Source organism: Neomonachus schauinslandi, chromosome 6 (genome assembly GCF_002201575.2).
Source record: "Neomonachus schauinslandi chromosome 6, ASM220157v2, whole genome shotgun sequence".
Lineage (NCBI taxonomy): Eukaryota > Metazoa > Chordata > Mammalia > Carnivora > Phocidae > Neomonachus > Neomonachus schauinslandi.
In genome coordinates, this window is record NC_058408.1 from 52,921,810 (window position 1) to 52,938,123 (window position 16,314).

Genomic DNA, 16,314 nt, shown 5'->3' on the forward strand with positions numbered 1-16,314 from the left:
ATTTTTATTTATTTATTGGAGACAGAGAGAGTGAGAGAGAGCACAAGAGGGGGCGCAGAGGAGGAGAGAGAGAGAGAGAGAGAACAAGCTGGGAGAGGGGCAGAGGGAGAGAGGCAGAGGGAGAGAGAGAAGCAGGCTCCATACTGAGCAGGGAGCCTGACCCGGGCTCCATCCCAGGACCCTGAGAACATGACCTGAGCCGAAGGCAGATGCTTAACCAACTGACCCACCCAGGTGCCCCTAAAATGGATAGATAAATCTTAAAACCAAACCAAACAAAACAAAACAAAAAATAAGCCAGTAAAATAACACTGTGTTCGTTACTCTTCCCTGTAAATGGCACTATGCTGTGTTATTTGGGCGCAGGATTTCAGTTATCTGTACCTGACAATCCTAGGGAACTGCCTGTTGTTTGCTGCCAGGGCTGTTGGTGTGGCCAAGTGCAAGCTCCAGAAAGATTTAAAGTTGGAGAATAAGCTCCACAAAGAGCAGTGCCTGGGACATGGTGGGCATTTGACCAATACCCATTGTATGATTGAACACAGCTTAAACCACGGTTAGCCCTGGAGTAGAGCTATCTCTTAGTCATGTCAGGAGTTATCCATAGGAAACATGAACTAATCAATACCATTGTTTCTCATTATTCCCCTTGTTTTTATGCTCCTGATAGACTGGCTGCCCAAACAGCTGCTCAGTGGGCTCTCTCTTAACAAAGCTCTGTCTGTGAGAATTCTCCTTGGTGCACAGCAGAATGCACACTAATCTTTTCTGAGAAAGGCTGGGTCCAGTAGTTATGCAAGCTACTGACTGCACACTATTCATTGTAATATGAGTGGGAACACAGGGAAAGCAGCAGAATTGGCACAGAGGGAAGAACTGAGCTAAACATCTCCCCCAAATCATAAACTAAGTGGGATTTCTTCTTTTTCTCAGATTTTAAAGCCAGACATGCAGTTAGTGTAATAACAAATTAATGTCTTTCTTAACTTCTTACAGAAATTATATGAAATTTTGGAAACCAACAAACGAGATGCTGTCAAAGAACTAGGTAGGTAGTTGGGAGTATCTGATTTCCTGAAATCAGACCTTATTATCCCATAATTTTACCAAGGGAAGACAAGTTCATACTTTCCTTCACTTACTCATTTATTCACACAACAAGCATTTATTGAACACAGGCGAGGTATGCCAAAAATGCAGAGCTTAGTGGAGGGTATGAGAATATCAATGGATAATTGCAGAAAGTTAGAAGAAGTCTTGCATTTGCTATGGGAACATAGCAGAAAGAATGAGGAGTGCAGAAAGTGTATTAAAGTGGCAAGATCAGATTCCTTAAGGCTGTAAGAAAAAGACACACGATGATTACATTTGACAAAGGGTGTTTTTGTTTTATTTTACTTTGCTTGCAAGGATACTCAGGAATGTGGGGCTACAAGGGATGTCATTTCTTGAGCATCTATAATCACTCTGCTTGAGCTGAAGCACACAGCAGGAGCCCTGGGATTTTATACAAAGCTTCTTGGGTCTGTTTTCCTTGTAAGGGGCTGTAGGCCAGGCTCTCAATGTATGCAAAAGTATCTGGGAGAGAGCCTGGCATAAATGGAAGTTATTATAAAATAAATCAAGTAAAACCACTTTGTATTCATAACCACATTATAAGATGCCATATGGATTTATGAGGATGATACTTTCCAAATCAAAATTGGAAGAATGTGGCCTAATGAATGAAATTGTGAATTTGGAGACAATATGCCAGAAATTTTGGCACTGTCTCAGAAAATCCAGGACCCACTGTTGCCTTTACATATAGGTAGATTTTTATTTCTGTGCTTTTAAAGATTAGGGGCCGGCCTAGGAGCTGCTGTCTCATATTATGCTTTTAGATTACTATGGAATATTACAAAGTTCTCTTGATTCAGTCCTGTAAAACGGAGTGCCTGTTCCTAAATGGTTACTAAAACTGATTGTCAAATGTTAATTATGTCAAGAACTGTGTTAACAGGTTTATATGCATTATCTCATTTAATCCTTATGATTACTCTATGAGACAAATACTATTATCATCTTCATCTTATAGATGATGAAGCTGTAAGATTTAAGGTTTAGAAAGGTTAAATTGCCTGAAGTCGTATGGGTGGTTAAGTAGTGAGCCAGATTTCCAGCCAAGGTGTACTTGACATTGAAACCTAAGTTCCTTTTTTTAAAAAAAATTTTTTAAAATTTTAAGTAGGTTTCACACCCAACGTGGGGCTTGAATTCACAACCCCGAGATCAAGAGTCAAGTGCTCCACTGACCTATGTTCCTGATCACACTATCCTTCATTATACCAGCCAGTTAAAAAAAAAGTCTGGTACCTTCCAGATATCAGGCATTTTGGTCCATGTTAGGAGTACAAAGTTGAAAGAGATGCAGTTTTGGTCGTGACTCACAGTCCAGTTCGTGACTTTTTGTGTTCATTAAAGAGGACAAGATAGGGGCACCTGGGTGGCTCAGTTGGTTGGGCGACTGCCTTCGGCTCAGGTCATGATCTCAGGGTCCTGGGATCGAGCCCCGCATCGGGCTTCCTGCTCCGCAGGGAGCCTGCTTCTCCCTCTGACCCTCTCCCCTCTCATGCTGTTTCTCTCTCTCCCTCGCTCTCTGATAAATAAATAAATAAAATCTTAAAAAAAAAAAGAGGACAAGATATGTGATTTGATCTCAGAAAGCTCCACCAGCTGAGTCCAGGGGCTCTTTTGTTAAGTCATTTATTCATTCACCCAACAAAAGTTATATGATATTTAGCAGGAGACAAGTAAAAATCAAAATACCACAATGTAATAAGTTCCATAATGGAGATATGTAGGACATATCATGGAAATAAGGCAGAGAAAGTGATTTTCTCCTAGTTGGTGGGGGAAGCCAGTTTTCAATGTTCTCATCCATAAAATGGAGTTGAAAAACTCTAGTCCTCCCAGCCTCACAAGTTCTGTATGAGACAGGAATGATAGGTACTGTGTAAATACTTTGGAAATTATAAAGCACTACACAAATATTAGCTATTATTGTGCTTATTGCATTGTTTGCTTACTAACAGTTTTATTTGCTTCAGGACTCATAGAGCATGAGGGTCGCGATGTTGTCATCGCTTTGAAGACGAGGCAGGCAATCCGGAGTGTGATTGCTAAAGCTCTGAAAAACCTCACTTTCCTTTGGTCAAGAGGCATTATTGATAAACATGAGGGCATCGAGATGAATAAGGTAATAAAGTTATTTTCCACGTGGCTTGACTCCATGGGCCCAACACCCAAGCCTGCATTGTTACTTGAGTGTAATGAGTGAGGGCGATTAAATCAGGTGTTGGCTCTGTCCTTTGCCTATAGCCTTTGTTAATGCCCGTGGAAGCTAGCACCAGTGCTACCTGGTATACACCATGTCAAAACTGATTGGTTGCAAGTAACAGAAACCAACCTGAGTTGGGGGATTTATTATAAAGACACATGGTGTCTTCAGAACCCACAATAGCCAGACCATGTGGCCAGGCCTGAGGAAGGGACTTGACTGCAGACCTAGAAAGCTTTCCAGATTCTCCATTTCATATCAGGGTTGCCCTCTGTGCCATCTTCTTTTGGCTCCCTCTACAAACTCAACGACATTTTTCTGCTTCTCTATCTACTGGTAGAATGTGCTGTGCCCAGTCCTAGCAGCTGTGGCATGGGAGGTGGGAATCACATAATGTTAACACGGTTGGGAAAGGATCAGCTTATGTGCATATGCCGGCACTTTGTGTGTTTTGTGGGGATCAGGGAGGGGGCAGTTCTGAGAGGAGAGGAGTAGGGAAGACACCATCGTTGGTTATTGATAAATAGACTTTTGAAAAACGATATATGTGTTTGCAAAAAAAATAGGGACATAAGACAGAGGAAAGCCTGGTTAATATTTAATGCTATTTATTCACATCTACCATCTAGACTGTGTATTTGTGCAAATATGATTGTTCTTTCTATCCTTTGTAAGAATCTGTTTCCTAGCATAAGGCCATAAGAAACATGGAAGTTCTGGGGCGCCTGGGTGGCTCAGTCGTTAGGTGTATGCCTTCGGCTCAGGTCATGATCCCAGGGTCCTGGGATTGAGCCCCGCATCGGGCTCACTGCTCAGTGGGAAGCCTGCCTCTCCCTCTCCCACTCCCTGCCCTCCCCACCACTTGTGTTCCCTCTCTTGCTGTCTCTCTCTGGCAAATAAATAAATAAATAAAATCTTAAACAAAACAAAACCAAAAAACCCAAAAAATCCACATGGAAGTTCTGGTCCCACATTTTGTCTGTGTTGCCCACTGATTAGCTGCTCTGTGTGTCATATGATTTTCCTTATCACTGGCAGCTCCTGGCCAAGTGTCACATGCACTGTGCTTCTGGTCATTCCCAGGACATAGTCCCCTCTCCATGGTTCCCAAAGGGAGATAGGTGTGGGACAGGCCAGCTTTCCCCTTTAAGGCTCTATCTCTTTAGATTAATATCATGGCAAAGGACTAAATGGGTAATATGATTTCTCCATAGTGTCTGACAGACAGAAGAAAAGGACTACTTTACAGTATTCTTCAAGTTATACCTCTACACACACTGTGTTTTCTATTCTATTTTTTTCACTTATCACTTTGAAGGCTATATCAGATTCAATTGAATGCTTGATACCCATTAATTAAAATAAATAAATAATAGCCCTTATGAGGAGAGAGATTTTTTTTCCTATAGGTTTGTCTAGAAAGGTAATGGGTAAATCAATTATTCAATAGTTACTTATTGAATGCATACTGATTGCCTAGTTGTCAGCCAAAGAGATAATTATCTTCCAAGGCATAAGGAGATAGTCATAAGGAGTTAGCTAGCTAATTCAATTTAATTGAGTAAATATATGTTGAATACCTACTATGTGCCATGGACTCTTGAGGAGATTGGGATACTTAGTACAACATTGCCCCCAAAGTCCATTGGCTTTTCCTCGTTCTTTCATTTAATCCTTTATTCATACATTCAACAAAAGTTACATAATAGGAGGGTGAGGCAGATAAGTAAAAATAATAATACTATAATGTAATCAGTTCCATAGGGAGATCTGTAGGAGATGCTATGGGAATAAGGCAGACAAGTGATTATCTCTTACCTGGGAAGCCAAAGAAGTTTTCTGAGAGCCCACAAAGGTGGAACTATATCTTTCAAAATTAGAAGAATTTAGAGAAGCAAATCATACATATGAAAAATATTTGAGAAAATGTGGCATTAAATTGTACAGTAATCAACTGTGAAGTTTAGATGATTTGAAATTAAGACACAGTGGCATGCAGTGTTAACTGGATTATAAAGATAATAAACTCAAATTGAGTTAATATATCAATTCATAAATTCAATGAGTTAAGGGAAGAATAGGGACCAAAAAAGTTTAGAGGATAATTTAAGTAGAGTGAGAGAAACTATGAGTCAAAATCAAAATAAATTTACATAACAGTAGTTTTGTTAGATTTTCTTAATTTTTACCTACTATCCCTTTCCCATCACAGGATCTGATCACCATTATTTTGATTGTTTTGTTTTCAGGTACTCCTTGCAAAAATAAAAGCACTGAATAACTTTCCAATGGCAATCCCACCGCCTACTCCTGATAAATATCTTCATAATATTGTTTGGCTGGAAAATAAAGATGTTCTCATTGAGTTCTTCAAGGTAAAGATTCTGTCTTCTATTCTGACTCAGGTTTGATGATAATTATTTTCCAGTCCCTAATGTAAGACTAAAAAAAAGCATATTCAAAGCAAGAATCCTGTGATGGCCAATGAAGGGTAAGCCAAAATGGAGGCCCAGCAAAACCCAGAAGAGTAGATTTCACTTGGAGTTTACAGGGCAAAGATGATTTTTCACAACGGCTTATCTGCTTAGGATAAGCTATCTGTGTGATCTGATTATTACGAATCCCATCTTATTTTATGTTGTAGAGTTCTGCACTTCCAGATACACCCTCTGAAAAAGACCTTTTTTAGAGCAAGGGTCTCAAGTTTAAATTACTATACAGGCCAGGCAGATGATATAAAAGTAAAACAAGCTGTGTATAGTATTATAGGGAACAGTGAAAATTGTGGTATATTCCAGAGTTCATGGTCTGTCTAAAGTCAGCTGAGTGTTGTTATTGGAGTTTGGACTTTTTCAAGAAATATTTATTGAATATTCTCTTTGTGCTGGAGACCGTTGTAGGTTTGAGGATAATGCCAGTAAACAAAGTAAATGAAGTCCCTGCTTTGGACTTTATATTATATGGATAGAGATGGACAATAAACACACCAACACACAAGTATATAGTCTATTAGATGATTGTCAATGCTATGGATAGATATGTCAATGCTTTTAGTCTTACATTAGGGAGTGGAAAAGGGGAAAAGGGAATATAGTTGGGAAGCTATTTTATATGGGGTGATCAGGGAAGGCTGCTCTAATAAGGTGACATTTGAAGAGAGATCCGCAAGCAGTAGCATACCAGGTAGATAATCTGGGAGAAGAGCATTCCAGGCAAGTTCAATGCCCTGGTGTGGAGTGTGCTCAGTTTGTTCAAGGAACATCCCCAAAGCCCCTGTGGCAGAAGCAGTGATGGCAAGAGCCGATGAAGTTGGAGTGGTTGTGGAGCCCGAGTTTGTACAACTCTGTAGGCCAGGACTTTGGATTTTACTCTGAATTAAATGGGAACTTATGGAAAGGTTTTGAACAGAGAAGTGATATGATCTAACTTACAATGAAAAATGACCTCCTTGCTGTGTTGGGAATAGGCTCTAAGGGGACAAGGGCAAGCCAGGGAGATGATGATTGTAATGGAGGCAAGAGGTGATGGGGACTTGGATTAGAGGAAGTGGTAAGTGGTCAGACTCTTGATGTGTTTTGAAGGTGCTGATAGGAGTGTTAGAGAGAGAAGACAACTTCTGGGATTTTAGTCTGAAAATAGGATGGAGTTCCTGTTGACTTAGATGGAGAAGAGAAGATTTATATGGTGGGCACAAGCATTCAATTCTGAATGAGTTAAATTTAAGAAAGCCATTAGACATCCAAATGGAGATGTTGAGTAGGCAGTAGGATATGTGACTGGAATTCAGGTGGGAGGCCAAATGGGAGATAGAGATTTTGGAGTTGTCAGCATAGAGACTTGATGAGATAATTTAAGGAATTATTATGGACATCCAAGGATTGAGTCCCGGGCTATCCAACATTTAGAGGGGAGATGAGGAGGAATTAGTGAAAAGAATAGAAAAAGAGATCAGATTTGTGTTTACCAGAGGCAGAGGATAGGGGGAGGGGGAATTGAAGGAAGATGGTCAAAAGGTACAAACTTCCATGTTATAAGATAAATGAGTACTAGGAATGTGCTGTACAACATGATGATTATATATTTGACACTGCTGCATGGTAATATTTGAAAGTTGCTGAGATTAAATCCTAAAAGTTCAGATCACAAGAAAAATAATTTCTTTTTGTAACTAGAAGAGGTAATGGATGTTAACTAAATTTGTGGTAATTGTTTCATAATATATGTATGTTGAGTCATTATGCTGTATATTAAAGTTGAGCAGTGCTGTGTTCAACTAGCACTAGTTCACCTCTTGCCTCCATTACAATAAAACTGGGAAAAAAGGAGATTTGAGGAGTAATCCATTAGGTGGGAGGAAAACTAAAGGAGAGTGGTGTTCCAGAAGCTGAGTGAAGAAAATATTTCATAAAGGAGAACGTAAGCAACTATGTCAAATGAGGCTGAGAACAAATCAGATGAAGATTGAAAATTGACTATTAGATTTAATAATGTAGAGGTCAGATTTTTTTTAAAAAACAAAAGCCGTAGATCTGAATTTTTATGTGAAATTTCCAAATTTTAAAAATTTGGCAAGAATTCAAAATTTTAAAAGTATCATGCAGGCCAAACAAAATACATCCTTGGATTAGATGTGACCCACAGACCACCAGTTTGTGGCTTTGGTTTTAAGTGGCTATTGTATGAATTAAAAGGTTTATAATGTTTTCATCAACCTATTAAAACCTCTGCTAGATTTTTAGAATCAGGAAAACTCTGTGACAAAAAATGGTGTTTGCTTTACCACAAATTTGGTTGTACCATAATTTGTGATCTATGCAGGTAGATATATAAGGCATCTGTTTGTCCATAATGTCTTGTTTTCTAGAAAGACAACAATCATAATGAGGTTCTACTGAGATTGATTCCTTTTTTACTATACTAATGTTTTCTTCATGCTAGAAATTTTTGAATTTTTCCTTTGAAATTGATTTCAAATTTACTTGAATTAAGACTCCTTTGGTTGTGGGGCACCTGAGTGGCTCAGTTGGTTAAGTGTCTGCCTTTGGCTTAGGTCATGATCCTGGGGTCCTGGGATCAAGCCCTGAATAGAGCTCCCTGCTCAGCAAGGAGTCTGCTTCTCCCTCTGCCCCTCCCCCCCCTTAATGCTCCCTCCCTCTCTTTCTCTCTCAAATAAATAAAGTCTTTAAAAAAAAAGGACTCCTTTGGTTGAAAGTAACAAAAGCTTACTTGAACTAGTTTAAGCAAAGGGGAAGTTGACTGAAAAGACAATGAAGTGGTATATAGAAGCTGCTAAGAAATAGTTAGCTAACAGTGGGTATGGTGGGATTCAGGCCGGCTCAGGAATATCATTGGCGGGCATCTTTGGACCTTTCTTCTAGCACTTGTATATCATGCTCAGTTCTCAATTCCCAGGCTCTTTGTCTCTCAGTTCAAATTCTTGAGAGAGAAATCTAACTGGCTTAGCTTAGATCTGATGTCCTGCTTTGCTGAGTACAAGTGTGGCTGCAAGAAGGAGGAGGAAACCAGATGGGATGGCCAGGGGCCATAGGGATACTTTGGAAAATGGATCTCAAATAAATGGGTGTGGGAGGTGGGAGATGGGCTTGGACTGGGAAGAAGGTATCTCAAAATTGTTTCTTATAATTTGCCTTCTGCTTAGTTTTGTTGAAATCCAATTTAAGATAAAATTAGAATTTGGTTCTTTATAGGTAGTAATTTTCACAAGTGTAACTAACTGACCATCCAGCAGTGAATGAGGAGTAATGGGAAACCAATGAAAGAAGGTAGCTCTATAATTTAGTGATTCACAGACACCTGAGGTGAACCTGTCATAGAGGCACAATCTTCTTCCCATCCCTAACTTGCCATACCTTTGCAAGGCTGATGGACTTTCTCTACCCTCTTACAGGCTTCTCTCAGTCTAAGTGCCCCCTTTCCTTAATACGTTGGTTCTTGAGAGACTTCTCAATTGGATTTTACCAGGATAAAAATTGTGATGAATTGGAAATACATAGGCATTATTCTCATTAGGGACAGCCCAGGGATTATGTGGCTAACCAAAATCCACATAGTAGACAAAACAAACACCCCTTATTGTAGACTATAATTTCAATCTTGGTTTCCATCACAGCTACAATAGTTAATTTTAACTACTCCTCCCTTCTTTCATCCTCCAACTGGTGTGGTTAATTAAAAACGTAATGTTCTATAATGATAAGCTGGAAGTCAATGGTAGAAAACCAAGGTCTGAATAATACATAAGCTGGATAATTGGCTTTAGGTGACTTTAAGAAAACATTGGGAAGTCATCCATGCTTGTTTCAACACTGTCAAATAATTCAGAAGTACATAAAGTGAAAAGTGAAAACTCATCACTCTTAGCCCACACTTAGAGATAACCACTATGAATAATTTAGAAATACGTTTCCTACATATCTTTGTATAATGCAAATCTGTCCCCCTGATCCTCCTGTTACAAACCCTTCAGTGGCTCCTCCTTGGTTTTGGGGAAAAGCCCAAAACTCTTTAATGTGCCTATGAGACCCTTCAAGGTCTGGCTCTGGCTCACCTCTCCAGTCCTTTCTCCACTGGGGCTGCATGATAACTTTCACGAGCCCTGGCACTTTGCCTTAGTGGGCCTCTTCCTCCATCAAAAAGTACAAAAAATTATACTTTATGACTGTGTTAGTATAAAGATGAATATATTAGTATTAAATGTTTTAGTATTAAAACATTTTCCTCTACCAGAAGTTGTTTTATTCCCTTCTGATTTTAAAAGAAACCAGAATGTTGTTGTGAGTCTCTGAAGTATTGGGAATCCTACGCACTATACCTATTGAAGCCTAATTGATAACTCAGTCCTGGTCTCCACCCCTCCCTGTCTGAGACATACTGAATCTTCTGCAGTTTTGTTACCCCAGGTGCAGATGTTCTATTTGCCTTTGGTCTTTGCATATACTGAATCCTCTGCCCTTGAATGATGTTCAACTCATTGTATCCTGGCTCTCTGTTACCCTTCCTTCAGGCCTCAGCTTAGCTGTTCCTTCCTCTTTAAAGTCTTTCCTGGACAGGGCACCTGGGTGGCTCAGTCGTTAAGCATCTGCCTTCGGCTCGGGTCATGATCTCGGGGTCCAGGGATCAAGTCCCACATCGGGTTTCCTGCTCGGCGGGAAGCCTGCTTCTCCTTCTCCCATTCCCCCTGCTTGTGTTCCTGCTCTCGCTCTCTCTCTCTGTCAAATAAATAAATAAAATCTTAAAAAAAAAAAAAATAAAGTCTTTCCTGGACACCCAAGACGGGGGTCCTGTGGCCTTTCTGGACTTTTCCAGAGCATCCTGTCTTTGTCTCCTTTGTCAGAAGTATCACACTTTATTGTAAACATCTACTCAACTGAGCATTTGTTGGGTGTTTCCACCAGTCACTGTGATCACAAAGTCTACAGTTTGCCTGCTTGTCCCTTTCTTTTAAAAAAATTGATGAGGTATGTCAGCATGTTATAATTAATTAACAAACCATAGAATATAGTTTGAGGGTTTTTTTTCTACTTGAAAACCATTTTAGCTTTAAAGTCTTATTTCTATTTAGAAAAGTAGACTATGAAACTTTTGTGTTGACTCCCTTTTTATTTTTCTTGCAGGAGAGAGCCAAACTTGCCTATTTTGACTATGGAGATGTCATTTGTAGAGAAGGTGAAATGCCACAAGGAATCTACTTAATTATTTCAGGAATGGCAATTGTAAGGGACTATTTATTCTTTACTGAAAATGTATTTTTGAAATATATGATTTTAATATAAGGAGAAATTTAGGAACCAGGAAAGTTTTAAATTCTTTTTAAAAGATTTATTTATTTATTTTGAGAGAGAGAGCACGAGTGTGAATTGTGGGGGAGGAGAAGAGGGGAAAAAACTCAAATAGAGTCTGTGCTGAGCATGGGGCCCCAGGTGGGGCTCGGTTCCAGGACCCTGAGATCATGACCTGAGCTGAAATCAAGAGTCAGATGCTTAACTGACAGCCACTGAGGCGCCTTGAAAGTTTTAAATTTTTAACATAATTTCTAAATGAAACCATTTCTGCTCAGAGTGAACACTACAGCTGAGAAATAATACTCAACATCTGGGGCACCTGGGTGGCTCAGTCGTTAAGTGGCTGCCTTCAGCTCAGGTCATGATCCCAGGGTCCTGGGACCGAGTCCCACATCAGGCTCCCTGCTCCACGGGAAGCCTGCTTCCCCCTCTCGCACTCCTGCTGCTTGTGTTCCTGCTCTTGCTATCTCTGTCTCTGTCAAATAAATAAATAAAATCTTAAAAAAAAAAGGAGATAATACCCAAGATCTGAAAAGCACTTCCATTTTAACAGAATGCTTTTATAATCATTACTTATTTCTTGCAGCAATCCTAGGAGGAAGTGGTCTTTTCCATGATGTTCAGATAAGGAAACCAGTACTTGGAGTTGTTGAGAGTCAAGAATGAGGGGATGGACCACAATGTCAGATCCTTACAGAGATCATATAGAATGAGGATTGAAAATACAAGCTTTACCTCACCAATAGGAGGCTTTTGGTGACCAGAGAGAGAAAGATGTTAGTAGAGTGAGGGGAACAAGAATCCTTTAGAATCTGAATGCTAGTAGCTGAATACATGGGTGAGCCCCAGCTTATGGCCCAGATAATTCCCAGGCCCTAAATGATGCTTACAAGTGACAAACCCTTATTATAATGCACATAATATCTTTGGCTTTCTAGTTGTGGAAGGGGTATTTCAGACCTTAAAAATATCCAATTGATCATGGAAATAAACTATTTTGATAAATATATTATAATACACACGTGTAGCACTTATTAAATGTCTGGCACTTTTCATTCATTCACTCATTCACTCAACAAATATTTACTTCACTACTACTTGCAGCAGGCACTGTTCATTCTAGGCATGGGGAATTGACAAAACAGACAAAAATCCCTGCCTTCTTACAGTTCACTTTCTAGTAGAGGCATGTAAGGAGATGGGACAATGAGCAAAATAAATAAGTTAAATACACAGTATGTTAGAAGTGATTGACAGCTGAAGAAGTTAGTTGTAATTTTTTAAAGGGTGGTCAAAATGGCAATATATTATGACATTTAATCCTTATAACAGCCTTATTTTTTGCATGGGAAAACTGGTGTGCAGAGAAATTAATTCACTTGTCTCCCAAGGGCACACAGTAAGAGGTCAAGAACTTTGAACCTATGGAATTGGCCTCGGTATCCATGTCCTTAGCCATTATTCTATGCTGCTTCCAGTAGAATCCTTGTACTATGCTCCCATTCGAATCATAACAAAGGTACACTGTTACCATATTTATTAGATATGTCAAATCGAACATTTAAAAGCTGCAACATACATTTTCCTTTGGGGAATTTTCCTGCAATGACTGGCCTAATTAAGTCTTCTTAAAGAGTAAGTGCAACAATATTTGGGCTGAAGATGTTATGTTAGTGTTCAGTTGATGCCATAGCAACTCAGCATGCATTTCGTGGCTTAGATTATCCCACAGTTCTTAGTTCAGTAGTCCTGCGGGCTTAGCTGCTTTCTCTGCTTGAGTCTCACAAGGCCAATATCAAAGGGTCAGCAGGGCAGTGTTCCCTTCTGGAAACTATGAGGGCAGAATCCATTTCCAGATTCTTTGAGGTCGTTGGTAGAATCCAGTTCCTTACGGCTCTAGGACAGACGTCCCTGCTTCTTTGCAGTCTGTCAGCTGGGACCCACTTCCAGCACCCACGCTGCTCCTCCATCCTTGCAGGCAGGCACTCATCTCAGAGCCGAAGTACATGAAGTACTGTCAATCGCTCTCTTGATGTGGCGTCTCTCTGATCGGCTCTACTTCCTTTTCTACTTTTGAGGGCTCTTGTGATTGATTGCATTGGCCCACCAGGATAATCCAGAATCGGCTCTTTAAAGTCTGCTGATTAGTGACCTTCACTCCATCTGCAAAGTCCCTTCACAGCGGTACCTAGATTAATGTTTGATTGAATAGCAAAAGAGACAGGAATCTTGGAAGGACTTCTTTAAATTCTGCCTCTAGATGTTATCTTCTTTTCTTCATTTGTAAAAAGCAGAGACATTCTTCATTGCCCAAAGAGTCTTTGAACTGCATTCAAAATTAAATTAGAAAAATGTCAAAGCCCTTTGGAAGCATGACTGCCTCTAAATATCTGAATGGTAATCACTGGCAGGGGGGCAGTTTCATAGCCAACTTCTTCAGTGACCCTTTGTTTCCTGTTTCTTGTGTCCTGAACAATAGCCTTCCTCTTTGATGTTCACAGCTACACTTTCTGAAAAATTCTGATTTTCAGAATTTTGGCTGATTCCTGCAGCTTCCTCCTGAAATCTGATCGCTTTCTTATTTCCCCATCCATGCCTATCCATTCTTTTCCTGAAGTGACTCAGTCATCCTGTAGTCACCCTAAAAACTTTTTCTGTTGATGGCCCATGGAAATTATTATTATTTTTAAAATAATCTCCACCACCAACATGGGGCTCAAGCTCAGGACCCCAAGATCAAGAGTCACACGCTCTATGTACTGAGCCAGCCAGGCGCCCCCCATGGGAATTATTCTTAAGCATTTTAAAGGGCAACAAGATTGATGGAAGTCATGGCTTGGTTTGGAGGCATCTGATTTCTGCATCCATGTAATCAAAGGTCTTCTTCCACCTGAGGTACTAGCTCATTATGATAAGAATTTCTAATGATGAGGGAACAGAAGGCAAGTTTAAGACAAAGCAGAAGCTGACACCCCACAACCCCCCACCATGGGATATATGTGACATTCTTCATGCACTCCTGGCTGCCCTAAAGCTAAGAAAAGGAAAAACAAATAGTTAACTTCTAGAGATCATAATCCTACAAGACATGAGTCTCCCTAAGCTTACAAATGTCTTAGCAATCTACAAGAACAAAGCATTTCTATCAATAACCTAGCTTCCAGAAGGAAATGTAGATACAATTAAAAGTCCTTATAACCTGCAGCTCATTGACAGATACTTGAAGTGGGCAGAGTGTAATGTTCCTCCAGGAAGCTCCTAATTAATGTTAGGATTAATCACAATGCCTTGCTAGAGGGAAAAACAACATTAACTTGACAATGGCAAGGCCTCTGGTAATCCTGTGAGTCTTCTTTAACATATGAAAATCCTTTTGAAACCTCCCTTTTCCTTACCTCTCCCCAACCCCATAGTATATAATCAGCCACCTCGTTCTGCCCACGGGTCCTGTCCCTGTGCTTTAATAAACCACCATTTTGCACCAAAGATGTCTCAAGAATTCCTTCTTGGTCATGGGTTCTGGACCTCACCCCCACCTAACCTCACCTATATTCCAAAACCCCATCTAATGGACACAGAGTGGATGGTTGCATTAGTTGCAGACTGCAATCAGTACTTTTGGTGGGATTTTTACAGAAGGAAGGTATAAGTAAGTAGAAAGTTGTAAGTGGGGCATTTGTAAAGATAAAGATTGGAAACAGTCCTTCCCTGGGAGAATTGAAATGTGAAAGGAACTGATTTTTTTGGAAGCCTTAATACCTTTTTCACACCTGAAAGCGTTCATAAAGAATCTTTTCCTTCCATTGTTAATAATTGCAGGAAACAGTGGGAGCTCCTACGATTTGGTCAAGGATTTTTAATTTTGTATTTCCCTTTGCAGTTGCATAGTTCACCTCCTACCTTCGGAATAGACATTAGCCTAAGGTCTGATAGAGGGTCCCAAACCATGTTTACAGAATACTGTACCAGTGGGGACATAATTGGAGAGCTGAGCTGTCTGCTTAAGCGTGAAATTGAATATACCGCCATCTGTGAAACTATTTTACAGGTAAGAAACTGGTTCTGTCTGTATTGTGGGCTATTAGTTATTTCTTCCTGAAGTAAATAAGGAATGCCAGCATCTTTTCTTCCTTTGGGTTCTGATATCTTATGCAGTCGCCCACCCAGCTATTGTGAAGTAGAGTAGACTAGCTGAGAAAAGATTTAGTGTCTCACATCCTGGCTGTGGGACCTGGAGTGAGCGATTTTAACCTCTTTGTGTCTTAGTGTCCTTGTTTATTAAAAGAGAATATCTAACTTTTGACGTTATGAAGATTAGGAAAATGTCTAAGGGAAGTGCCTGGCACGTATAGGCACTCAATGAAAGACCACTGTTATGAGAGCAGTGTTTTTAACAAATACTTGTTAAAACAAGTTTTTAACTCCCTGTCTCCCATTTTTCACTGGCTTAAGTAAGAAGTTATCTAATCAACAAATAAATGACCTGATACTCCACTACATGCAGGGGATTCAAACAGAAATGAGCCAGAGTTGCTGCTTATAAGGAATTCTCCAGCTTTTGGGACTGTTACATGCAATAGAGCAGGGTCCAGAGTCTTAGGGGTGTGTGGGACACAAGGCAATGTTGCTTTGTCAGTTTCATACTATTTCATTTCCGGAAGAGGACAGGAGGCATAATTTAGTCACACGGCTGAACTGAAGTCATTGAAGTTCATGTAGCTTGAATTCTGAAGGAGCAGTCTTCCTTCTTCAGGGAAGTTGACTTCTGGAAACAAACACTGTGAATCAGCCTGTGGCCGGCATGCCGGGGTGCAAGAGCACCTGGCTCCGGGGCTCCCCAACAGACCAGGTTTGGCCACTTACCACTGACAAGATCCAATGGCTGAGACATGAGTGGTGGAAAGGAATTTGTTTCAGTGAGATCAACACTGGGAAGACAGTGGACTAGAAGCTCAAAGACTCTTCAACGTGCTGAAAATACTTCCAGGTTTAGGAAGTAAGGAAAATGTGGGACAAAGGTGGGTACATGCAGGGGGGCAGTAAAGGTCAAATTGATCACTGTCTTTGGAGTCGCTGGCAGGGTCTTGCTGCCTCAGGGCAGTCATTACTGCTTGCAGGGAGAGTTTCCTTCCCATCCGGGGGTGCTTTGCCCTCAGGGTCTTCTGCCTGAGCCAAGAGACAAGCTGGAAAGAA

At 40.3% G+C, this 16,314-nt stretch overlaps 1 protein-coding gene across 1 annotated transcript in view; it reads left to right on the forward strand.

Annotated features, from left to right (window-relative positions):
- Positions 1 to 16,314, forward strand: part of SLC9C2 (solute carrier family 9 member C2 (putative)) — a 100,629-nt gene that overhangs the window by 69,726 nt on the left and 14,589 nt on the right. The window contains exons 18-22 of the mRNA XM_021682868.1: positions 997 to 1,048; positions 3,090 to 3,238; positions 5,569 to 5,694; positions 10,954 to 11,052; positions 15,002 to 15,169. Of these exons, the coding sequence (XP_021538543.1) occupies positions 997 to 1,048; positions 3,090 to 3,238; positions 5,569 to 5,694; positions 10,954 to 11,052; positions 15,002 to 15,169 (594 nt within the window). The remainder of the gene's footprint in view (positions 1 to 996; positions 1,049 to 3,089; positions 3,239 to 5,568; positions 5,695 to 10,953; positions 11,053 to 15,001; positions 15,170 to 16,314) is intronic.